This window comes from Phacochoerus africanus, chromosome 6 (assembly GCF_016906955.1).
Source record: "Phacochoerus africanus isolate WHEZ1 chromosome 6, ROS_Pafr_v1, whole genome shotgun sequence".
NCBI lineage: Eukaryota > Metazoa > Chordata > Mammalia > Artiodactyla > Suidae > Phacochoerus > Phacochoerus africanus.
The window spans coordinates 722,040-745,237 of NC_062549.1; the positions used below are offsets into that span (position 1 = coordinate 722,040).

Below are 23,198 nucleotides of genomic sequence, written 5' to 3' on the forward strand. Positions count from 1 at the left end.
GGAAGCTGCTCACCTTCAGCACCAAGTTGGAGGTGTGGCCACCTGCTAGTTGTTTAAGTGTGAGCACTGCAGCCGCGAAGGCTGCCGGGAGAGTCCAAAGCCGGCCTCAGCCAGGGCCTGGCCTGGGGACCCAAGGTGCTCATGCGGTGAAGGAGGGCCACGCAGAGGCTTGAGGTCCTTGACTCAAGTCCCCAGCCGGGCCCAGTAGGGAGGGTGATTGGCCGTTTTGAGGTTGACAGGGAAGGGCCCGTGGGAGTGGAGAACCTCCAGGAGCCACTTCCCCGACCCTGGCGGCACCAGGCTGGGGTGGGGCAGATGGGGCTCATGGGCTGGGCTGAGGACCTGGGGGGTGGGGCTGGAACACTCTGCAGGCAGGGCCTGAGAGGCAGCCTCTCAGCCCCAGCACTGCAGGCCCCTCCCTCCCTCTCTCCCTGCAACAGTTTCACTTTTGCTTTTGGGTCCCTGGCCTTCTGCTTCAGGGCTGGGGAGGGGGGTCTGGGCTGAAGGCACGGGGCTGGGCGGGCCAGGGGACACTGCCAAGGGGGAGGGGGCTGGGGGGGAGCAGCCGGACTGCGGGGCTGCCACCCTACCCTCTCTTCTGGCCCCAGGGTTGCGATGGGGGAGGCAGAGGCTGAGGTGGGGACAGTGGTGGAAGTCAGCGGGCTGACCCCCGATGTCCCCGAGGAGCTGCTCACGCTCTACTTTGAGAACCGCAGGAGCTCTGGGGGTGGACCTGTGTTGAGCTGGCAGAGACTTGGCCCTGGGGGCATACTCAGCTTTCGGGAGCCTGCAGGTGAGCGCGCGGACGGAAAGGGGCAGCCGGGCCCCCCGGCCGGCCTCCGGGCCTGACAGCCCCCTTTGCCCCGGCCGGCCGCAGATGCAGCGAGGGTCCTGGCCCAGGAGGAGCACACTCTGTGCGGCGCCCGGCTGAGCCTGCGGCCCGCCCCGCCCCGCGCTGCTGCGCGCCTGCTCCTCCAGGCACTGCCTCCCGGCCTCGCACCCCAGCGCCTGGAGCAGCACGTCCAAGCCTTGCTTCGTGCCACAGGTCACCCCGAGCAGCCCTGCCGTGCCCTGGCCAGTCCCCGACCAGACCGGGCCCTGGTCCAGCTGCCCAAGCCCCTTTCTGAGGCAGGTGAGAGGCGGGATGGGGGCAGAGGTGCCTGTTAGGGGAGAGGCTCTGAGCTGACTTACACCCTCCCCACAGAGTTCCGCGTGCTGGAGGAGCGGGCGCGGGCCGTGGGCCTGGAGGGGGCGGAGGTGTCCCTGGCCTGGGTGCCCCAGGCCCGAGCGGTGCGTGTAGTGGGGGGCAGCCCCCCTGCGGACCCGCTGCTGTTGGAGCTGTACCTGGAGAACGAGCGCCGCAGTGGCGGGGGGCCCCTGGAAGGCTTGCGCAGGCTGCCGGGGACCCTGGGCACCGTCGTCTCCTTCCAGCAGTGGCAGGGTGAGTGGGGCTGGGTGGACCGGGCCCGCCCCTCCCTGTGCCTTGGAGCCCTGACGTCCTTCTGTCCTTTCCCTTCCTCCAAGCGGCTGAACGAGTGCTGCAGCGGGACCACCGGCTACAGGGCTCGGAGCTGAGCCTTGTCCCCCACTATGAAGTCCTGGAGCCGGAGGAGCTTGCTGAGGACACCAGTGGAGGGAGCCACCTGGCTGCGTTGGGCCCTGGGGCCCCCGAGCATGCACTCCCGGTGGCTGGAAGGCCCGCGAGGGCCCAGAGTTGTGCAGGGCCTGTGACATTGGGCTCGGAGGAGGCACCAGGGCAGTCAGGAGCTTCTGGGAGGACAGGTTCTCTCTGGGGCAGGTCCTCACTGGGACCGGCCGGGCCCATCAGCTCGGGGCCTGTGGCGTCTTCAGAGCAGGCGGGGCTGGTGGGCCCAGTGGAGACCACCATGGGCTCTCCGGAGCAGGTGGGGTCGGTGAGCCTGGGGCCTGTGGGGTCACCGGGGCAGGAGGGCCCGATGGACACAGTGCTGCCGATGGAGCCGGGAGCAATACGCTTCCTACAGCTCTATCACGAGGACCTTCTTGCTGGCCTGGGAGACGTCGCCCTCTTCCCACTCGAGGGATCAGATACGACTGGATTTCGAGTGAGTGACTCCTGAGGATTCCTCACCGTTTGCCCTCTGACCCCTCCCACTAGGGGCTCTAGGTTCCTTTCCTCTGCCCTAAACCTGCGCACAGCCCCTCCCTGTGATCCTGCAGCTCTGCGGAGCCCCGGGCCCGTGCCGGGCGGCCGAGGAGTTTCTGCAAAGTCTGCTTGGCAGCATCAGCTGTCATGTGCTGAGCCTGAAGCACCCAGGCAGTGCCGGGTTCCTGCTGAGCCCAGAGGGGCAGCACCTCCTCCGTGGGTTGGAGGCTCAGTTTCAGTGTGTCTTTGGGACAGAGCATCTGGCCAGGGCCGCCCTCCACACGAACCCTGAGGAGGTAGAGTTGCAGCCCATCCCGCCTCCCCTTCCTCACACCTCAGCCCCGGTGCCCCCTTCGCCCTCCCTGGGAGGCCCGGGAGGGGTGTGCCTGGCGGGCGCTGACATTCTCCCCCATCAGGTGGACCCCCGCGCCCTGGAGCCTCCAGATGACGGAGGACGTGACCAGGAGAATGTCAGCCTCGGTAGGGCTCCTGGGGACCCCCAGCACCTCCCGTGGTCCTTTCTTGACCTCACCCTCCGTGCTGCCCTCCACTCCCACCTGCCTGGTGACCAGATGCCCTCTAACCCCTTCCTCCATCTTCCACCGGCCCCCTGACTCCTCCTGTCCCCCAGCTCCATCCTGGCTGGGCCCGACTCCTGACCCAGTGCATCTCCCCGCTCACAGAGGAGGTCCAAGAGCTGCTGGCCACCCTGGAGGGCCTGGAGGGGGAAGAGAGGCTGCCGCTGGTGCTGGGGGAGGAGGAGCCTGAGGGGCGGCCAGAGGAAGAGGAAGAGGAGGAGGCTATGACTCCCAGGGCTGGCGGGGGGCCAGTGGCCCCTGGCACGGGGGTGCCTGGGCCGCTGGAGGAGGAGGCCGCCCTGCAGCTGGCTCTTTACCAGTCGCTGGAGCCACAAGACCAGGTGGCTGAGCGAGAGGAGGCTGTGGCCCTCCAGCGAGCCCTGGCCCTCTCTCTGCTGGAACCACCCTGGTTAGAGGAAGGAGAGCACGAGGGCCAGGGGCCTGGCGGCTGCGCCCAGCTGGCGGTGCATGTGGCCTTTGAGCAGGATCTGGACGAGCTGGACCGGGCACTGGAGGCTGCGTTGGAGGTGCACCTCCGGGAGGAGACGGTGGCGCCCCAGGGCTGCATGCTGCCCACAGAGCTGTGCGCCCGCCTGGGGCGGTGCCACGGCGTGAGCGTTGCCCTTCGTGGCGACCACACTGTCTTCCGTGGCTTTGGGGCCCAACCCACACGAGCTGCCCGCCACTTAGCAGCGCTGCTGGCTGGCCCCCGGGATCAGAGTCTGGCCTTTCTCTTGGCAACTCTGGGCCCCACTTGTGAGTCTGCAGCCCAGACTGGGGAAGGGTGGGGTAGGCCAGCTACCAGGGACGGGAGCCCCCGGCATGGCCTGCACTCCCTTTCGCCCTGTGTGTCAGGGCCACCGCAGAGGCCCAGGGAGCCCTTGGGCAGCCGGGAGCGACTGGCCGAGAGCAGCAGGGAGTTCCAGACGGTGGTGCAGGCTTTCTACGACACCCTGGACGCGGCCCACGGCAAGATCCTTGTTGTCCGGGTGAGTCCACGCTCCGTCTTGCCGGCCTCTGGCCTCCTGGGCTCCTGGCGCCATCTTGCCTCGTAGACCCGTGTCAGGGTCAGTGGCCAGAAGTTGCCCTGTAGGCTGGAAACGGAGGGGGGCAGGGGACCCTGGGACTCCCCAGTCCCGTTCCCTGCCTGAAGGGTGTTCACAATTCTGGGACGGAGAGGCAGAGGGCTGCAGAGGCTGGGGAGGAGGCAGTCCCCGCACAGGTCCCACTGTGCCAGTTAGAGCCAGTTTCCGCCTCTGGAGCACGGGGTGGTGATGCCATCTAGGGGCTACTGTGAGGATTATGCAGTCCGCTCATCGGACCCAGGGCTGCTCCAGCTCCAAGAAGGCTTGCCCCAGCGGGGCAGCCTCCTCCTACGCTTTCACCTTCGAGATGCGGCAACTCCGAGCACGCGTGTGTTTCAGAAAAGGCTGTGAACAACTGGCGGTGGGGGTATAATGAAACTCTGGGAGCCCCAGGAGCCCTGGCTGCCCAGGTAGGAAGGGAGAAGAGGCTGAGGAGGCGAGCCTGGCGAGGCAACGGGGGATGCTGGAGGCAGCCCGGTCTAGAGTGTCTGCCTGGCCAGAAGGAGGCACTGGGGAGGAGCCTTGCCAGGCTGGTCTGCCCAGGAGCAAGTGTGAGGGCGGTGCCCGGAGACAAGGGTCACCGGGGAGAGGAAGGGCCGCGTCTGAGAAGGCGCTGGCTCCCGAAGCGAGGAGGCTGTGAGAGAGCCATGGAGCTGAGTGCCTGGCCGAGGACGCGTCCTGGGGGCGAGAAGGACGGGGCGGCCCTCTTGACTTGATGCACAAAACTGGGGGGGGGGTTGGGCCCTGAGAAATGCAGACCCCCAGGCTCTTCCCACACCAGGCCGCACCCAGCAGCAGCAGCAGCAGCAGCAGCAGCACCGCCACTCTCCCGGAGGCGACTGCTGCGCCTCTGGGTGGAGGCCTGTCCCTCCATTTCTGGCCTCAGCAGCGGGCGCTTCTGCCCCTTGGAGAGGAGGGTGGGCCGCACTCATGCCCTGGACTCCTCTTGGGGTCTGTTGGCACCTGCTCTTGATCCTCTAGCAGGACCTTTGTGACTTTACATGGTGCGCCTGAGTCTTTTTCCACTGGACAGTTTTAGAGACTCTTTCTTGCCTCCCTGCTCAGAAGAGGAGGCGAATGGGCTTCCCTCCGCCCTTCGCCTCCTCCTCCCCCTTCCATCTCTCGCTTTGTCAGTGACCTTACTTTTATGTTGACGAGGTTGACACAAACATCGTCTGTTCGGTGCCTGTCATGAGGCTGCATGCTCGGGCCATCGGTTGGTGGATATATAATGATGATGAAAAAATATTTACCTTTGGGCCCTAAGAGAGGAAAGGGAAATGAAATCCTGGTTATTAAAACCATGTTGCATGAAAGAGAATATTCTAGGAGTCTAGGACTAATGGCCCCTAATTTTGTTTGTTGGCGTTCTTCATTTTTCTGTGTGGTTGCTCTTGGCCACCCTGTCACCCTCTTGCACAGGTTCCTTTTCTGTTTCGTAGAGTCTCTCCTTGAGTGTGTAGTAAACACCTCGGACTTTGACGTTTATTTTGGCTTTTACGATTAGACATAATTTGCAACCGTGATTTGATATTGGTATATTCTTCAAACAAAAGATGCTATGTGTTGGGAGTTCCCGTCGTGGTGCAGCAGAAACGAATCTGACTAGGACCCATGAGGTTGTGGGTTCGATTCCTGGCCTCGCTCAGTGGGTTAAGGATCCGGTGTTGCCGAGAGCTGTGGTGTAGCTCGCAGATGCGGCTCGGATCCCGTGTTGCTGTGCCTGTGGTGTAGGCCGGCGGCAGCTGTAGCTCCCATTCAACCCCTAGCCTGGGAACCTCCATATATTGCAAATGAGGCCCTAAAAAGAAAGGAAGGGAGGAAGGGAGGGAGGGAGGGAGGAAGGAAGGAAAGTCCTTCTGGGATGTCTTAGCCTCCAGCGGCGGCGGCGGTGAGGCGCTGGGAGGAGGATGCGAGGGTGTTGACTGGGAGGGCTGGACCCCTGTGGGGTTTTCTTTCGCTTTGAAGGTGAATTTCCCAGCGGGCAGGTCCGGGGGTGCCTCTCCCCGCCGTCCTTCCCGGCGTTTGGCGGCAAGGTCCTTTCCCCCCGCATTGCCTCGCACTGAGCCCATCACTCGTCAGCTTCGGGAGCTCCGGACACACACCTAGATCCCCGCCGCCGCCGCCGCGCTCATCTGTCCTCTCAGAGTCGTCTGTGGCTCTGCCCTACAGGTTTCCTTCAGATCTTTGGAAGACTTCACCTTTTCTGTCAAAGTCTTTCTTTGGAAGGCGGCTCTTCTCTCTGAGCCCCTTCCTGAGCTCGTCTTCGTCGTCGTCACCCACTGGATGCAGCTCAGCCGTCAGTTCTCGATGCGGGAAGGCTCAGACCGCTTCTGTTTCGCAGCAGGCAGTCTTGCTTCTTTTGCATCCCCCCCCCCCCGCCCCCGCAAGTGACTAGTTAGAATGTCTTTAGAGTCTAGTTCCTGGTCCTCAGGTTGGCTCCCCTCCGGCTGCCTGTTGGGTTGGCCGCCGGGTCTCCCATCTCTGAGGGCCAGGGCATCTCTGGGGCCCTGGGGGTGCAATCCTGCGCTGCAGGCACGGGGCTCTGCTTTTCCCGCAGAGGCCCGGCTGTAGGTGCGGGGTTCCGATGAGCGGCTGGGGTGCCCACCCACAGGCCTCCCTGGACACCCTCTAGTGCCCCGTGGGGCCCCGTGGAGGTGGCTGACCTCGGCCCAGCGTCTGCCGCACCCTGAGGTCTCCCCAGGCCCGGAACGCCTCCTGATTTCCCGAGGCGTGGAGGGCCCCACGAGCGTGGCTCTGACCGTGGCCGCCCCCCAGGTGGAGCGTGTGTTGCACCCGCTGCTGCAGCGGCAGTACGAGCTGCATCGGGATCGCCTGGAGCAGTGCTGCGAGCGGCGCCCAGCGGAGCAGGTCCTGTACCACGGCACCGCGGGGGCCACTGTCCCAGACATCTGCGCGCACGGCTTCAATCGCAGCTTCTGCGGCCGCAACGGTGAGGCCAGGGACCCCGCGGGGCGTGGGCTCTGCCGGGCGGGCGCCCCTGACCCCTCCCGTCCCGCCGCAGGTACGCTCTACGGGCAGGGCGTGTACTTCGCCAAGCGCGCCTCCCTGTCGGTGCAGGACCGCTACTCGCCCCCCGACGCCGAGGGCCACAAGGCGGTGTTTGTCGCGCGGGTGCTGACCGGCGACTACGCGCAGGGCTGCCGCGGGCTGCGGGCCCCCCCTCTGCGGGCCCCGGGCCACGTGCCCCTGCGCTACGACAGCGCAGTGGACAGCCTCCGCCAGCCCAGCATCTTCGTCATCTTTCACGACACCCAGGCGCTGCCCACCCACCTCATCACGTGCAGGCACACCGCCGGGCCTCCCCCCGCAGGGCTCCCGGGCGACTCGACCGGAGCCTAGGGGCCCCCTCGGCCCCGCCTCTGTCCTCCTGCTCCCCGCTCCGCCCGGCCCTGCAGCCCCGTCCGCTGCCGGAGCCGCCCCTGGGGGCCCCCCTGCCCCCCTGTCGTGCTGCCGGTAAGGGCGGCCGGATGGGCAGAGCTGGGCCGTGTCCCCGCTGGGGCGGCCCAACCACCAGGGGTCAGCAGAGCACCAGGTGGGCCAGCCCGCCCGCCGCCTCCCGTCTCGGGCGCGACTGTGTCCTTTGAATAAACGTGTCCGTGAAACTCGGCGGGGCGCCTGCTGGAGCTCGGGTCGGACCTCTGCTTGGGGGTGGGGGGCAACCTCGGCGGGGCCAGGGTCGGCTACTGGCCGCTACTTCGGGGCGGCCCTGGGCAGCGGGCCAGGCCGGACTCGGCGCGCACTCGAGCGACCCCACGTCGCCTGGTGTCACGCACGCGCCCCGACACCGTCTCCTTGCCGACCGGCCGCCCTTGGCGCCCCGGGAGTGGGCCGAGGGCGGCCGCAGGGGTGCGCGCGGCGGGGGCGCTGCCTTCGCGCTCCGGGCCCGCTCCAGCCCCGCTGCCTCGGGGAGCCGCGGGCCCCGCGCGCACTCGGGCGCTGCGACCGCACGGGCGGCGCTCGGTTTGGGGCCTGGGCGGGGCTCCGGGCTCGCCCCGCCCGCGAAGCCTGCGCAGCCAGCCCGGCACCCGCAGTCCGGAGGCACCGGCCGAGCCCGCGGAGCTGAGCCACCGGACCCGGCACGTAAGACCGGGGCCCGGGCGGAGAGGCGCGCTGCGTGTGGGCTGGGGGCTCTCCCGCCGCGGGCATCCCGGAACCGGAGGCTGCCTCGCGGCCCATCCTCCCTCGGGAGGACGCCGCCTCCGCGCGGAGACTGCGGAACTGGACGGGCGGTGCCCGGGGTGTGGGCAGGAAGGGCTGCTGGGGAGGTGCGGCTGACAGTCGGACCCCGCGCGGGGGCCCGGGGCAGAGGCGGCCTGCCGAGGCGCCGGTGGGAGGCGGGGCGGGGGGCGTCCGCCTTCTCGTCCCCAGCCCTTAGCTTGAGGGCGGAGGCACAGAGCCCACATTGTGCCCCCACACCACCCTACGCCGCCGGGACAGAGCCCCCATTCACCTCCTGCACGCCGGCGCTTGTGGGGACGGGGGGACGGGGCGCCGAGGAACGTGCACGCGTGCACGAGGGCGCGCTTTGGCAGCTGCACCGGGTGGGCCGCCGGAGGGGCGGCCCGGACTCCCTCCCAGCCCTGGCGCAGCAGAGCTGGGCGGCCCACGCCGATGCGGCTCCAGCTATTTATAGGCCTTCACTGCGGAGACCAAGGTGGGACTGCGCTAGGGCTGGGGTACGGCGCCCGGCAGCCCTGTGCGCTCAGACAGCTTGGAGGCAGAGTGTCCGGGGTGTGGGGTCTGGATTCTTCCCTGCAGGCCAGGGGAGGGGAGGGGCAGCAGCCGGGGGTTGCCAGTGGCCTGGTTTGCCTACTGACCCGAGGATTAGAGGAGACAGGGTCCAGGTTTGGGACGGAGGGGGTGGCGGATGAGATCTGTGTCCCCTAATGGGATGAGCCGGCCCCTGGGTGACAGCGAGGAGGGGTCGGTGTTTGGGTGACTAAGAGAAGGGAGTAGCAGTGAATGGTGGGCAGCAGGCGTCCGTGTCCTTGTGAGAGCCTGGAGGGAGGGAGGTCAGTGTCTTGGGGGAGAGGTCCCTGTGATGGCGTCTGAGGAAGGGGCTGGAGGGGTGAGGCCAGTTGAGGATGGGGGAGAGGGTCGGCAGTGTCCTGCTTGGGAGGGAGGGGCGTCAGTACACAGACGAGAAGGGACACGGCGCAAGTGTGGGTGTCCGTGTCCAGATGCTGGGGTGGATGGGGCGGGGTCAAGGTCCAGGTCAAGAACGTGGTGGGTTGGTATGCAGTTACCCCCCCCCCCCCCGTACCCCAAGGTGTGACCTCCTGCTCCCTCTCCAGGAGGCCATGTCAGGCGAGGACCACGAGGTTCGGGCCACAGTGGAGGATGGCTCCAACGGCGGCAGCGGCTCGCCCAGCCCCGGGGACACACTGCCCTGGAACCTGGAGAAAACACAGCGGAGCCGCCGAAGCGGAGGCGGCCCTGGGGGTAACGGGAGCGTCTTGGACCCTGCTGAGCGGGCAGTCATCCGCATTGCAGGTAAGGTCCGAGGGCTTTGTCCAGCTCTCAAGCATCTGCTTGTGGACTGAGTGCTGCTGTGGGCTCCGTGCAGGTGTCTGGCCGGGGATGAGAGGCCGGAGGGTGATCTGTGGGAAGGAGGGGGCCTCTCCTGTCCCGCTTGATGGCAGGCAGCACAGCGCCACCTGCTGGCCCCAACCAGCCCGCTGCAGGAGGCCTGAGGTTGAACTTGCTGCAGTGGCACCATCATTGGCCCCCGGACAAGGGTCCAGGGCCCAGATGTGATGCCGATCCTTTCTTGGGGCTGAGCCGCCTCACGGGCCCCTCGTCTTGGCTGCCCCCATGGGGTGGGTAGACGCATGTAGGAACAGGACGGGACCCGGTTGGCCAGGGCCCCAGCCCCTCCCTGAGCCAGAGTCTGGCCTTGCCCTCTAGGAGCTGGCCTTCTGGGGGGAGGATGGGGAAGGTGCAGTGCCAGGCCCCCGGCAGTGCAGTGCTGGCAGCTGGACAGTGGCTCCTCCCTTTGGGAAGTAGGTGACCTAGGACTTGAGGCCAGCAGGCAGGGTGTGCTGCCAAGGGAGGAGCCGGCTGAGGGGCTCTAGATCAGCCTCCAGAGTACTGACCCCATTCCCGGCCAGGACAGAATAATGATGAGGCGTCCGGGGTGGGGGTGGGGGGCAGGCTGGCCCCGGCCGGAGACTGGGGGCGAGGCCTGAGGCCTGTGGGAGGCCTGGAAGCCCGGTGCTGCGCGAGGGTGCTCTTGTGGGCAGCCAGCAGTTTTGTGGGCGGAAGCGCAAGCAGCCGCTCCCCGGCAGCAGCTCCCGGGAACGCGGGGAAGCAGGACAGCGGGGAGGAAAACCGCGCCGTCCCGGGCCGGGTGTGTACTTGGCGTGGGCCGCCCCCCACATCTGGCGAGTGAAGAACAAGGTCCTTCTTCACCCACGTGGAAGTGCTTCCTGACTGTCCTCTCCCGCCGCGGCCAGCGCCCGGCGGAGGCGGGGTCCTCGGGCGCCCGTCGGCCCTCCTAGTGCTGCTGGTAGAGCCCAGGGGGCTCCTGCCATAAGCTGCGCAGTATTCAAAGTCGGAGGCACATTGCCGGGGCCTTCCGGAAAGAATATCTTTTTTTTTTTTTTTTTAACCAAGCAGTTTTCTTCTTAATCTCCTGTTTCGGTCCTGTGGTTCGTAGTGAGATTTTTTGTGGCTCTGAGGGTTTTATATGGAAGCCCCCCCCCCACCCCGCCCCGTCCCCCTGCTGCAAGGCCGGTGGGATCCTCAGGAGCGGCGGAGGGAGCGAGCGGAAGGAGGTGGGACGGGGACGGCGCTCCCGGGCGCGGCCAGGTGAGGTCGCGGCGCCCCCGGGGGGCTGGGAGCCAGGCGAGGGCGATCCGGGCTGTCGGCGGCCCAGGGACCCGGCCGGGAGCGGGAAGGGCGCGTGTGCCCGCCGAGCCGAGCGTGGCACCGAGGCACGGAGCCTCGGCGCCCGCCCGGCTGCGGCCGAGTGGCCGCCGGGAGGCCGGGGCGCGCGGCCGCCGCTCCCCTGGGCCCCGCCCCGCCCGAGGGGCATCCTGGGTGCGGGGCGGGGCGGGGGCGGCCCCTTTAAGCGGGCGCGCGCGGCCGCGGGGCCAGAGGGGCCGCCGGGGCTGGAGGTTCGGTCTGCGCCGCAGCGCCCCGCCGCGTCCCGCGTCCCGCGCCCGCCCGCCCGCATGGCCGCCCTGCTGCCGCCCGGCCCGCCGCCCGACGAGCGGGACTTCATCCAGGCCTACGAGGAGGTGCGGGAGAAGTACAAAGGTACGCGCCGCCGGCCCCTCCCCGCCCGCCCGGCCACCCTGCGGGCTGCCTGCTGCCTGCTGCCCCGCCGGCCCTGACAGGTCCTCCAGCCGGACAGGCGGGCCTCCGACACCGTGCCCGCGGGGGCCGTCGCGGTCAGAGCCCAGCCCCGCCCCCGCCCGCCTCGCTCGACCCCCGCAGCCGCCGGCGCCCCGCTCGGAGGAGCCCCGTGGTCATGCCCTTAATAGGGCATCGCGCGGCGCGGGCGGGTGGGGTGGGCCGCCCGGGCCAATGTCCTGTGTTCGGGCCTGTGCACGCCAGACACGTGGGTCAAGGCTGAGCTGTCCCCTGCCCCTCAGCTGGGTGCTTCCCGGTGGCTGCCACTGCCTGGCAGTGGGTCGCATAGTTGCTGCCTCTCCTCACCTCCCCAAAGTGGTGAGCACCCAGGCTGCCACCCTTCTTGGCAGGGACCCCTGTCACACCCCTTTACTGTCTCCTAGGGAGCAGCTGCTGGCTGGGGAGCTCAGGGCAGCCCCCTCTTCCTCTGTAGAGGAACCCACTCAGTGGCTTTGGCTTTGACAGACGCCCTTGCCCAGCTTCATGCCCCCTGGGCCCTCTGGACCCGCCCAGACCCTATGCTGTCACCTGCCTGCCGCCCAGCTGCTGGCATCTCTGGGCCCTGGCACCTGGCCCGCAGAGGCTTAGTGGCCCGGGAGTGAGCTGCTAGAGAGGGTCGAGGTGGGGCGCCGGGCAGAGCTGACCCAGAGCGGGTTCCAGCTCCGCACGGCTGGCTGCGCTGGCTCTGCCCCCAAGGGCAGTTCAGGGAGAGAGGTCCTGCTGGGACCTTGCCTGCGGCTCTGGGCGGCTGCTTCCCGCCAGTGACCTCGCGCAGGGGGAGGAGGTTCCCCCCCCCCACCCCCCCAGGGTCGCGGGCTCGTCTCTGCCAGGCAGCCCTCCGCTGACAGCTCTCGCTGGGCCCTGGGCAGGTGCGAGTGGTGTGTGGTCCTTGTCAGCGCTGTGGCCGAGCCATTTGCCTCTGTGACCAGTTCACTTGGGTCCTGTGACCGTGGGCTCCTGAGCCCGACCATGACACCTTCCGGGCACAGCTGGCCCGGCCTTGGAAGGTCCCTCTGGACAGGTCGGGGGCGGGGAGCTGCCCCCACCTGGGTGCTGGCTCTCCTGACAAACCCCAGGATGGACCTGTTTATGAGCTGGCCGCTCTGGTGAAAGTGCAGACACCTACCCAGAATAAATAGTGCCTTGTTCCAGAATCCTCTTTGGTCTGATCGCGTCACAGGACTGCGTGTGGTTCCAGAGCCCGTCAGGGCATCGAGATGACGTGTCCTGGCCTGAAGAGCCGGGTTTCTCTGCTCCCTGCCTCTCGGGAGTGAGGGCCCCTCTGTGCCCCCCCCTCCCAGCCCAGCTTCCTGGGACGCCAGGCTTGGTGCTGGGCGCGCTGGGCTACCTGGCCCATGTCTGTCTCCCAGGCTTGTATGGGTCTTGCCTGTGGTTGCCCGGGCACCGGCCTGCGGTGGCCTCACAGCTCCCGCCTTGTGTGTGGCACTGGCCCGAGGGTGGCTGAGGGTTGGGGGGTGAGACTGCCGTGCAGCGCCAGGCCGGGGGAAAGCTCCTGGGGTGCCCTGAGTCTCCTCAGCTTCTGGCTTGAGCCCAGGGCATGGGTGGGGGGCTGGGCCGGTGCCTGTGGCTGGGCCGGGGCCACTGCCAAGGCCGAGGCGTGGTCGAGAGGAGGCTGGAAGTGGCCAGGCGGGGGGCTGCAGACCTGATCCTTGTGCGCCCCTTGGACCTCCTAGAGGCCTGAGGCCCTGGTCCATCCGTTCCTGGAGCAGAGGGTGGCCCTGGTGACAGAGGGAGGGCGACACTTCTGACTCAGCCGTGGGTTCATTCCGGGGTGGTGGGAGAGATCCGCCCTCCTGGGGCCCGGCGGCGGCACCGTCCCGTGAAGTCTCTGGCTTCTGCCTCCTGGCCTCTTCCCCGCTCTGGCACTCGCCGCCTTGCCTCCCCCTGCCCTGCTCTCATCCCAAATCCAGCCTCTTAGCCCTGGGCCCCAGTGACCCCACCACCCCAGGCACCTCGGGCCCCAGTGGGGACTCCTCCCTCCCCTGCTCTCCCTCTGGAAACCCCCAGTCCTCCCACGTGGTCCCTGCTGCTCCCAGAATGTTCTCGGTTTCCTGTCTGCTGGAGCCCTGCCGTCGTCCCTCGCCTGCCTGCCCTCTCTCCTGTGGGGCGAAGGCCCCTGGGGCCTGTGGCCGGAGAGCTCGGGGTTCTGTGGGCTGGTAGGGGTTTCTTCGTAGGGGCTGGGCCGGGGGAGCCTGGAGAGAGGCCTGGGGTCAGGCGTGGGAGGGCAGGATTTGGGACGGGGAGGATTCAGGCGATGCAGGCAAGCGGGGGTGAGGGTGTGTGTGGAAGGACCCCCAGCGCCCTAGGCTGTGCTTGGCGCAGGGACCCAGAGGCCTGTCCAGGCCATCAGGGCAGGACGTCCGGACAGGGCGTGGAAGGGCCAGCCGGATGGTCTGGGCGGCCTGGGTAGAGGGTCAAGTTTGTCTCCGCAGGGCTGGGAGCAGAGTGGCAGTGTGTCAGTGCGGATGGGCCTGGGGGAGGGCTTGTGGGTGTGGACTGAGCTGCTTCGGTGGTCCTGGAGGGGGCCGTGGGCGTGGAGAGGGGAGGGCCCAGCGGGTACTGTTGGGGGCGTGGCCGTGGGCACAGGTCCTCCAGGCAGGGGTTGGGGTAGGAGGCTGCAGGGGCCACTGCCCTGGGAGGCCCACATTGGTCTAGGGGACGTGGGGCTGGAGGGAAGCAGGCGGGGTGGCGAGTGTCAGTCTGTCTGCAGGGCCTGCGCTTTCTTCGGGGTTCAGCTGGAGGGGTTCCCCCGCTTCCCCGTCTGGCCCTGGGCCCCGCGCGCTGCCCTAGTGCCTGGCGCCCTCTTCACCCTCTCCCGCCCTGGACTCTGAGCTTGGTTATCTGTGTCCCTGGCACAGCCCAGCCGTCACCCAGCACTAGCAGGGTGCTTGCAGGAGTGAGGGGGTGATGGCATGGGTGTCGTCTTTGGTGGCCAGAGCTTACATGGCAGGACAGGAGGCTGCCGGTTATTTGCAGCTCTTTGGGGAGGGCTTTTGGTCTGTTTATGGTCGGAGGCAAAATGTGGTGAAAACAAACAAATAAGCGCTCTGGAAGTACGTAGAGAAGGAAGGTGGACGTCACCTGTCTGGCCCCCGTTCTCCCTGGGCGGAGTGGCCCCTGCGCCGGAGGTGGGGCGCGGGGGGCGGGGGGGGGGAACGAGTGCGGTGGGTTTAGCATGTTGATAGACTTAGGAAGCCATCCGTCCGTCAGTTTCGGGATATTTATGTCACCCAGCTTCTGGCAAACACCCATCTGCTTTAGGTCTCCATGAACTTAATGCCTCTGTCGACGTCTCGTGCAGCTTTCCGTCCAGCTTCTCTCGCTTCGCGGCGGCCGCAGGGTTCAGCGTGGCGGGGTGTGCACGCGCACTTCATTCCTTTCTGGGTGGAGTATGGTGTTCCAAGGTACGGACAGACTCCGTTTAGTTTGCGCAGAAGCTGGTGGATATTCGGGGTGTTTCCACCTGAGGTCGCCGTGGATGCTGCTGCTGTGGACTCCCGGGCGCCGGTTCTTGTGTGCACGTCCGTCTCCCCTGTCTCGGGTGCACACCAAGGAGCGGGCTTGCCGGACCGTGTGTTTAACTGCATTGAACTGTTGGAAGAACTGCCGATTGTTTTGCAAAGCAGCTGCATCCCAGTCCTCCACAGCCTCGCCGACGCTTACCATTATTTGCCTTTTTGATTGTAGACACTCAGTCCTAGTGGGTGTGAGGTGGTCTCTCTTGATTTTGACTTGCATTTCCTGATGGCCAGCGATGCTGGGCATCTGTCCGTGTGCACATCGGTTATTTCTGTGTCTTCTTTTGAGAGATGTCTGTCCAGAGGCCTTATCCACTTTTGAATTGGGTTTTCGTTTCTCTTTTCTTTTCTTTTTTTTTTTTTTTGCCTTTTCCAGGGCCGCTCCCATGGTACATGGAGGTTCCCAGTCTAGAGGTCGAATCGGAGCGGTACCCACCGGCCTACGCCAGAGCCACAGCAACGCGGGATCCAAGCCGCATCTGCGACCTACACCACAGCTCACGGCAACGCCGGATCCTTAACCCACTGAGCAAGGCTAGGGATCGAACCCGCAACCTCATGGTTCCTAGTGGGATTCATTAGCCACTGAGCCATGATGGGAACTCCTGAATTGGATTTTCTATTTTTATTATTGAGTTGTAAGTGTTCTTTGTGCATTCTATTTTTTTGTCTTTTTAGGGCCGCACCTGCGGCATATGGAGGTTCCCAGGCTAGGGGTTGAATTGCAGCTGCAGCTGCCCAGCCTACACCACAGTCACAGCCACACGAGGTCCTTAACCCACTGAGTGAGGTCAGGGACCAAACCTGCATCCTCATGGATGCTAGTAGTCCAGTTCGTTTCCGCTGAGCCACAGCAGGAGCTCCTCTTTGTGTGTTCTAGGTACCAGTCCCTTATCAGATAGATGACTTGCAAAAATATTCTTGATTCTATGGGTGGTTTTTTTAAATTTTTTCGACAACGTCCTTTGAAGCACAAAGGTTTTTAACTGTGATGACTCCAGTTTGCTGTTTTTCTTGGTCGCTTGGGCTTTTGGTGTCAGACCTAAGGAATGCTTGTCCAAAGTAATGAAGACTTATGCCTGTGTTTTCTTCCAAGTGGTTTATGGTCTCAGCGCTTACATGTGGTCTTTGGTCTGTTTGGATTAATTTGTGAGTGTGGCGTGCGTGCTTCTGCCTGCGGGCGTCGGGGGCCCAGCACCATTTGTTGCAGAGATTGCTCTTGCCCCGCTGAGAGCTCTTGGCTCCCTCGTGCTTTTTAACCGGTCCTTAACGTCTTCTATTTCGTGGAAGCGCCTCAGTTGACTTCCCTGATCCCTGTACATGGACCTTTGGGCCTAATCCCTAAAATGACCGTGTTTTGGGAGTTCCCACTGTGGCACAGTGGGATGGGTGGCATCTCTGTGGTGCCAGGATGCAGGTTCAATTCCTGGCCAGGCACAGTGGGTTAAAGGATCTAGCATTGCCACAGCTGTGGCTTAGGTCACAACTGCAGCTTAGATCTGATCCCTGACCTGGAAACTCCATGTGCTGCGGGGCGGCCAAAAAAAAAAACGAAAACAGGAGTTCCCGCCCGTCATGACGCAATGGGAACACAATGGGAACGCATCTGACTAGGAACCATGAGGATGCGGGTTTGATCCCTGGCCTCGCTCAGTGGGTTGAGGATCTGGCGTTGACGTGAGCTGTGGTGTAGGTCGCAGATTCGGCTCGGATCCCGTGTTGCTGTGACTGTGGTGTAGGCCAGCAGCTGTAGCTCCAATTGGACCCCTAGCCTGGGAACCTCCATATGCCTCAAGTGCGCCCTAAAAAGCAAAAAAAAAAAAAAAGTTTTTTTTTCTTTTTTTGGTCTTTTGTCCGATAGCAACGTGGGATCAGAGCCGCATCTGCGACCTACACCACAGCTCACGGCAACGCCGCATCCTCAACCCACTGAGCGAGGCCAGGGATTGAACCCGCGTCCTCATGGTTCCTAGTCAGATTCATTAGCTGCTGAGCCATGACGGGAACACCAAAAGACCATGTTTCTGAATTGCCCTCTAGCATAGATGAGCCGACGGATACTAGGCATACTAGTTCCAATCCCTTGGCAAGTCATTGGTGAGAAAATTCTAATTTATTCTAATTTGCATTCTTTGATTATTAATTACAGTGAGGATTGCTCTGTATTATTTCTTTTATGAGTTTCCTATTCAAAAGCACTGTTCATTTCTCTGTACAGTAAGTACTTTGTTTCTTTCTGAATTATGAGCTCTTTATATATTACGAATATTAACTTTCTTGTCTGTTATCAAGTATTCAAATTTTTCTGTTCCTTTTTTAAAGTAAACTTTTAGTTGAACTATAATGTTCCGACAGCAATTATGCCTTTATAGCCTAAAGTTCTAAGTGGCCTGGTGACCAGTGCCCAGATCTGGAAATAGCCTTTTAGCCTATTCAGAGTCCCCTTGGGGTTCTTGCCGTGGTGCAGTAGGTAACGAATCCCACTGCAGTGGCTGGGATGGCTGTGGAGTGCGGGTTCGATCCCTGGCCGGGCACAGTGGGCTGAGGATCTGGCTTTGTCGCAGCTGTGGTGTAGGTCACAGCTATGGCTCAGATCCAGTCTCTGGGCTGGAAACTTCCATGTGCTACAGGTGTGGCCATTAAAAAAGCAGTTCCCCTTGTCATTTAATTCTGTCTAGGTGCCCTATTAACCTGCAAAATTCACCAGTCTCTTACTTGTGATCTCTGGGCTTTATGTCACGCTTAGAATGGCCTTCTTTTATAAAAAGACGGATTGCTGTCGTGGCTCAGTGGTTCACAACTCTGACTAGGAATCATGAGGTTGTGGGTTTGATCCCTGGCCTCGCTCAGTGGGTTAAGGACCCGCCGTGGCTGTGAGCTGTGGTGTAGGTGGCAGACGCGGCTCGGATCCCACGTTGCTGTGGCTCTGGGGTAGGCCGGCACCTACAGCTCCGATTCGACCCCTAGCCTGGGAACCTCCACATGCCGCAGGAAGCGGCCCTAGAAAAGGCAAAAAGACAAAAAAACAAAACAAAAGAAAAGAAAACATTGGCTGAGAGTCGCGTCCAGTTCTGGTACATGGTTTTGTTTTTAACGTCTTTGCTTTTAATCGGCCTGGAATTTGTTTTGGGCTGAGGTGTGTGGGACGCTCAGGGCCTGGATGTGGGTCCACAGGTGACAAAGAGGGCTTTCAACATCCGCCCCAGCCCCAGCTCAGCTTCTCGAGGACGGGGTCCGGGAAAGTGCGTGCAGAGCTGGGGGGGCACCCGGCTGGGGGCCTGTGCTCTGAGCCTGGGGCTGCCAAGCCGGGCCGGGGGCGGGGGAGCCACCCCCAGGGTCGGGTAGGGTGGTCCCAGGGAGGGGCAAGAGGCCTGGGTGAGGCCGGCAGAGTGCCTGACTTGGTCACCAGGGTTTGGGGACTTGGTGAGACCTGCTTGGGGGCGTGGTCAGATGGGAGGGGTGAGAAGGGAGGTGGAGACTGAGAGGGGCCAGCTGGGTGTGGTCAGGAAGCTGCCCTCCAGGAGGGAGCAGTGTCTTGGCGACATGGAGGTGGAGGCCATGCGGTCAACAGCTTGCAGCCTTGGCAGGACGAGGCCCTGGGAGGCCCTGGGGAGGGGGACCTTGACCCAGAGGGGTGTCCATGGCCGTCGGGGCCTGGGCACCACGGAGCACTGGGTGAGCTCACGTGACCGCACATGTCGGGGGTGCCCGTGACAGCCCCTTGGCCCTGAGGGCCCCGTGGGTCATAAGGGGTGGAAACTTATCCAGGGAGGGGCCGTGGGCCAGGGGGATGGGAAGCTGTGGGCCGTGGTGCCTCCTGGCCTCAGTTTCCCCAGCAGAGCCTGAGGGGAGCTGGCGGCAGGTGGCCAGGATCTGGGCACCTTAGGAATGGCTGCACCAAGGCTGGGGAGGGTCGCTGCAGGTGGGGGCCAGGTTCCCAGACCTGCCAGGCATGGGCCACAGTGGATGGAGATGCAGAGCTGGTGCTGTGGGTGCCTGGTGAAGTCGGGACTGCAGACGGGGGTGGGCTGGGCTGTCTGGCCGCTGCCCAGGGTGACGGTGGCCCTGGGGGGGGGGTCAGGGCCTCATTCTGCAGGGTTTGCCCCCTCCATTCCTCCCCTTCCCTCCGGGGGAGCTCGGGTGGTGCTTTAGCTGTGCAAGGGTCTTCCCAGCTCTGTGGTGGGCTCTTGGCAGGGGCCTTTACTGCTCTTCTGAGGCAGAGGGCATCTGGGGCCAGGAACGGAATGGGGGCATCTGCTCCCCACTCTGGTTCCTGGGGCTGAGGCCGATCTGGGCCAGTGCTGCAGGGAAGGAAGGCCCTAGAAGCACATCGGTGTGGCCACCCTGGAGTCTGGGAGGTCTTGGGCAGGCTGATGGGTCAGGCGGGCTGGGGGCCGCACGGGTGCCCATATGGTGGGGGCAGAGGAGGCCTCCAAGGAGGCCGCTTGGGGAGCTGAAAGTACAGGACCGCAGGGTGCAGGCAGGAGGCAGGAGGCAGGAGGCAGAAAGCCAGAAAGAGGTGGCCGCCTCAGGTGTCCGGGTGTATGGCTTTCATGATCTTTATTCGGGTCTTTCGTTGTCTTTTAAGTGAGTGTGTATGGTTTGTTTGGTTTTTTTTTGTTTTTTGTTTTTTGGCTGCCTCTCGGCACATGGAGTTCCCCGGCCAGGGATCAGATCTGAGCTGTGGTTGCGACCTAAGCTGCAGCTTCGGTCACGCCAGATCCTTAATCCACTGTGCCGGGCTGGGGATCGAACAACCTGCATCCCAGTGCTCCCAGGACGCCGCCAATCCTGTTGTGCCACAGTGGGAACTCCATAAGTGTGTACTTTGAAATATGTCTTTTTTCTCCTTTCAAATTAAATGGATGGCTACATGGGAAGCTTATGGAAGGCCCAAGATTAAGCCTCAGGGAGACACAACCAAGCTTCACTGCTATTGTTGCCACGGGGCCACGTTTGCAGAATACAGACGCTCCCCCCGCCCCCCGCCCCAGTACAGTTAGGTTCCTGTAACAAATTGCCACAATCTGGGTGACTTGAAACAGCCGAAATGCCTTCTGTCATGGTTTTGGAGGCTGAAAGTCTGAAGTCAGGGTGTCACACGGCCACGCTCCCTCGGAGGCTGTAGGGCAGATACTGTCTCTCGCGTCTCCTGGCTTCTGGTGGCTGTTGGCACCCTTGGCTGGTGGTCATGTCGCTGTGGTACCTGCCTCCCTCTTCGACGACGTGGCCTCTCCCCGTGCCTTCTCTTCTGTCTCCTGTAAGGACACTTCTCTTCGGATTTAGGGCCCCCTGAGTAATCCAGGATGGCCTTATCTCAAGATTCCTAACTTAATCACGACACGAAGACCCTGTTTCCAAAAAATGTAACATTCCTGGGTCCTAGGGATTTGGAGGTAGACAGGGATTGGGGGAGCCACTATTCAGCCCACACAGTCAGCCCTCTGGCCTATAAACGTTCACGTCCGTCATGTGCAAAATACGTCCGCCTCATCTCAGCATCTCCGAAAGGCTTAACCCCTCGCAGCAACAACGCTTAGGCCCAAATCTCATCTAAATCTCATCAGCTCAGAAGCCCCAGTCTCATCTAAATTGCCTAGATCAGGAAGTTCCCACTGTGGCTCAGCGGTGATAGACCCAGCTCGCATCCGTGAGGATGTGGCTTTGATGCCTGGCCTCGCGCGGGGCGCGGTAGGTTAAGGATCCTGCGTTGCTGTGGCTGTGGTGCAGGCCGGCAGCTGTAGCCCCCATTCGACCCCTAGCCTGGGAGGGGTGAGGGCGCGACCCTAAAAAGACAGAAAAGAAAAAAAATTGCCTAGATCAGGTATGGGTAAGGCTCTGCGGTCGGTCTACCTGGACTTGTGAACCTCAAAAACAAGTTGCCCCCTTCCAGAATACAATGGTGGGACAGGCGCAGAAGAGACTCCCCCAGTCCCAAAGGGGGAATAAAGGAATAAAGGGCTCGTCAGCCCAATCACATTGAAAACTTGGACTTCTCAGCTGAAAATCCGGGTTCAGCAGCGCACGTACTGTCAGATCCGAGGGCTTGAGGCTACTTCTCTGTGGCCTGGCGCCCTGCTGTCCACGCCTTCAGCTCCCCCAGCCTCGGCCTTTGTGCCCAAGGCTCTGCCCTTGGAGTCGTTTTTCCTTTTTCTTGACAGGTAGCATATGTTTGAAGCTGAGTCGCTCTGTCACCCCATTTCCTGCCTGTAGAACCCCAGAATTCCAGCAGCTTTCCCTCATTTCATCCTGTCTCTGTCCTCTTCTGTCCCAGCTGGCAGCACTTCTGCTGATACCACATTCTCAGGCGCCTTGTGGGTCTCCCACGTGTGTCCCAGGGACCCACGTCGCTGGGGAAGAGGCTTCTCCAGGGACCTTTCGGATGACCCCTCCCTGTCCCTAGCTTGTGCTGAGGTTGTTGAGTGGATCTTTGAAAGGCTGTCCAGCGGGCGCCTTGGCACTCTCTCCAGAACGCACCCTGACACGAGTCTCCCCGCGTCAGCAGCTTCCGCCGCCTGAGCGGGCTGCGGGTGCCCGGAGCCCCCGTGCGGGTTCCTTCTCTGCCAACGTTTCCTTCCACAATTGACCTCTTTCCTCCTGCACTTCGCAACAAGGAACAAGAAAAAAAACAGGTCCTACCTTTTGCGCTTTGCTTGGACAGCTCACCTAAAAATCCGGGTTCCTCACTTTTTTTGGCGGGGGGTAGGGGGGGGCTCTTTTTATGGCCTCACCTGCGGCATATGGAGTTTCCCAGGCTAAGGGTAGACTCAGAGCTACAGCTGCCGGCTTACACCACAGCCACAGCAATGCCAGATCCGAGCCACATCTATGGCCTACGCCACAGCTCATGCAACACCCAATCCTTAACCCACCGAGCGAGGCTGGGGATCGAACCCCCATCCTCATGGATGCCAGTCGGATTCGTTTCCACTGCGCCACAAAGGGAACTCCCAGGTTCATCACTTATAAACTGCACTTGCCACCCCGCAGTAGAACACTCAACGTTCAGCCAAGTTTTCTGCCAGAGTTTAATACACATCACCTTTCCTTCAGCTTCTGGTGACATGTGCCTCATTTCCTTCTGGGTTCTCACCAGCAACACCTTTCTTTTTTATTTTTTAATTTTTTTTTTATTTTTAATTTTTAGGGCCGAATGCACGGCATATGGAAGTTTCCGGGCTAGGGGTTTAATGGGAGCTACAGCTGCCGGCCTACACCACAGCTCACAGCAACGAACGCGGGATCCTTCACCCACTGAGCGTGGCCAGGGATCGAACCCATGTCCTTGTGGATTCTAGTCGGGTTCGTTTCTGTTGAGCCACAAAGGGAACTCCCCATCCGGTATTCTTTTGTATGGCAATCGTGTCCTATTTAAACTAATCTCCTCTCAGGGACCATTATGCTTGTTTTGGTTTGGTTTTTGGTGGTGGGAACTGCTGTGCTGAAGAGCTTTGCAGCCGCATCATTGTGTGTCTATAGCTATTAGAAACAGAACTCCTGGCTCATACAGTGTGTACACCTCAAGCTCCAGCTACACCAAAGTGTCGTTTTTAATCACCTATCAGATTGGCAAAAATCCGGAAACCAGAATTTCTGGATTGTATGGGTGAAGCTGTGGGAACCAGGCCAGTGAAAAGGTCAGACCTAAAATGCAGCGCGTGGAGAGCAGAGGCCGGCAACCTGCAGCCTGAGGGAGGGCGGACGCAGACCCCCGGGTGCAGTGGCACCGAAAGGCAAGGGTCAGAAAAGTGCATGCGAGGCGTCACTTTTTGTGTTAAAAGGGTCGTGGCTCAGCGAGATCGAACCCAAGTGGCACCCATGAGGACATGGGTCCGATCCCTGGCCTCGCTCAGTGGGTTAAGGATCCGGCGTTGTCGTGAGCTGTGGCGTAGGTCGCAGACGCGGCTCAGATCCCGTGTTGCTGTGACTGTGGGGTAGGCCAGCAGCTCCGATTGGACCCCTAGCCTGGGAGCCTCTATAGTCCATGGGTGCGGCCCTAAAAAGGCGGAAAAAAAAAAAAAAAGGAAAACCTAGAATCATGTTTGCATTGGCTCGACGTTCTATGTAAAGAAATTGCAGAGGGATAAACAGGGAGCCAGTAATAACAGTGATTTCCACTGTGCAGGGCTGGGGAGGCGACAAGCCAGTAGGACCTTCACTGTTGGGGTTGGGGGTGTAGTTCCTGCTCAAACACAATCTTTTTTTTTTTTTCCCCACTGTACAGCAAGGGGGTCAGGTTATCCTTACATGTATACATTACAATTACATTTTTTCCCCAGCCTTTCTTCTGTTGCAACATGAGTATCTAGACTCAAACACAATCTTTTTAAAAGTTTCCAAGTTATTTGCAAGGTATTAGCGGCGCCTGGAAGGTCTCATGCCCTACACCTGCCAGCACCCAGTGCTGTGATTCCGGGCAAACAACAGAACCTCACCAAGCCGATACAACATCATGTGATCGGTAAAGGAGGCAATTATTAACCGAGTGGCC

The 23,198-nt window shown here is 62.4% G+C and overlaps 2 protein-coding genes across 7 annotated transcripts in view; both read left to right on the forward strand.

The window, feature by feature from the left end:
• The first annotated feature begins 541 nt into the window (after window positions 1-541).
• On the forward strand, window positions 542-7,419 carry PARP10 (poly(ADP-ribose) polymerase family member 10). Of its 2 annotated transcripts, XM_047785514.1 has the most exons (10): window positions 542-793; window positions 878-1,132; window positions 1,205-1,441; window positions 1,525-2,084; window positions 2,200-2,421; window positions 2,542-2,605; window positions 2,809-3,459; window positions 3,559-3,692; window positions 6,567-6,741; window positions 6,814-7,419. In XM_047785514.1, the coding sequence occupies exons 1-10, from the start codon at window positions 616-618 to the stop codon at window positions 7,149-7,151; spliced, it is 2,814 nt and encodes a 937-aa protein (XP_047641470.1). In that variant the 5' UTR covers window positions 542-615; the 3' UTR covers window positions 7,152-7,419. The 2 variants fall into 2 exon arrangements, with proteins under 2 accessions (XP_047641470.1, XP_047641469.1); XM_047785513.1 differs by having other exon boundaries at window positions 2,809-3,692.
• A 345-nt stretch (window positions 7,420-7,764) lies between these two features.
• Window positions 7,765-23,198, forward strand: part of PLEC (plectin) — a 57,022-nt gene continuing 41,588 nt past the window's right edge. For 2 of the 5 annotated variants that reach the window (XM_047785444.1, XM_047785446.1), the window contains exons 1-2: window positions 7,765-7,892; window positions 9,107-9,305. In XM_047785444.1, coding sequence (XP_047641400.1) covers window positions 9,113-9,305 — 193 coding nt within the window. In that variant the 5' untranslated portion in view covers window positions 7,765-7,892; window positions 9,107-9,112. Of the gene's footprint in view, window positions 7,893-8,161; window positions 8,467-9,106; window positions 9,306-10,961; window positions 11,073-23,198 lie in introns of those variants that run through there. The other 3 variants (XM_047785454.1, XM_047785455.1, XM_047785445.1) reach the window with 2 other exon arrangements.

What these genes read in the sequence shown, in the direction of transcription:
- PARP10 (XM_047785513.1), top strand. Translation starts at nt 616, where the DNA reads ATGGGGGAGGCAGAGGCTGAGGTGGGGACAGTGGTGGAAGTCAGCGGG. An exon ending in CAAGCCCCTTTCTGAGGCAG is followed by an intron (nt 1,133 to 1,204) that starts GTGAGAGGCGGG and finishes CCCTCCCCACAG; the next exon opens with AGTTCCGCGTGCTGGAGGAG. An exon ending in TCCACACGAACCCTGAGGAG is followed by an intron (nt 2,422 to 2,541) that starts GTAGAGTTGCAG and finishes CTCCCCCATCAG; the next exon opens with GTGGACCCCCGCGCCCTGGA.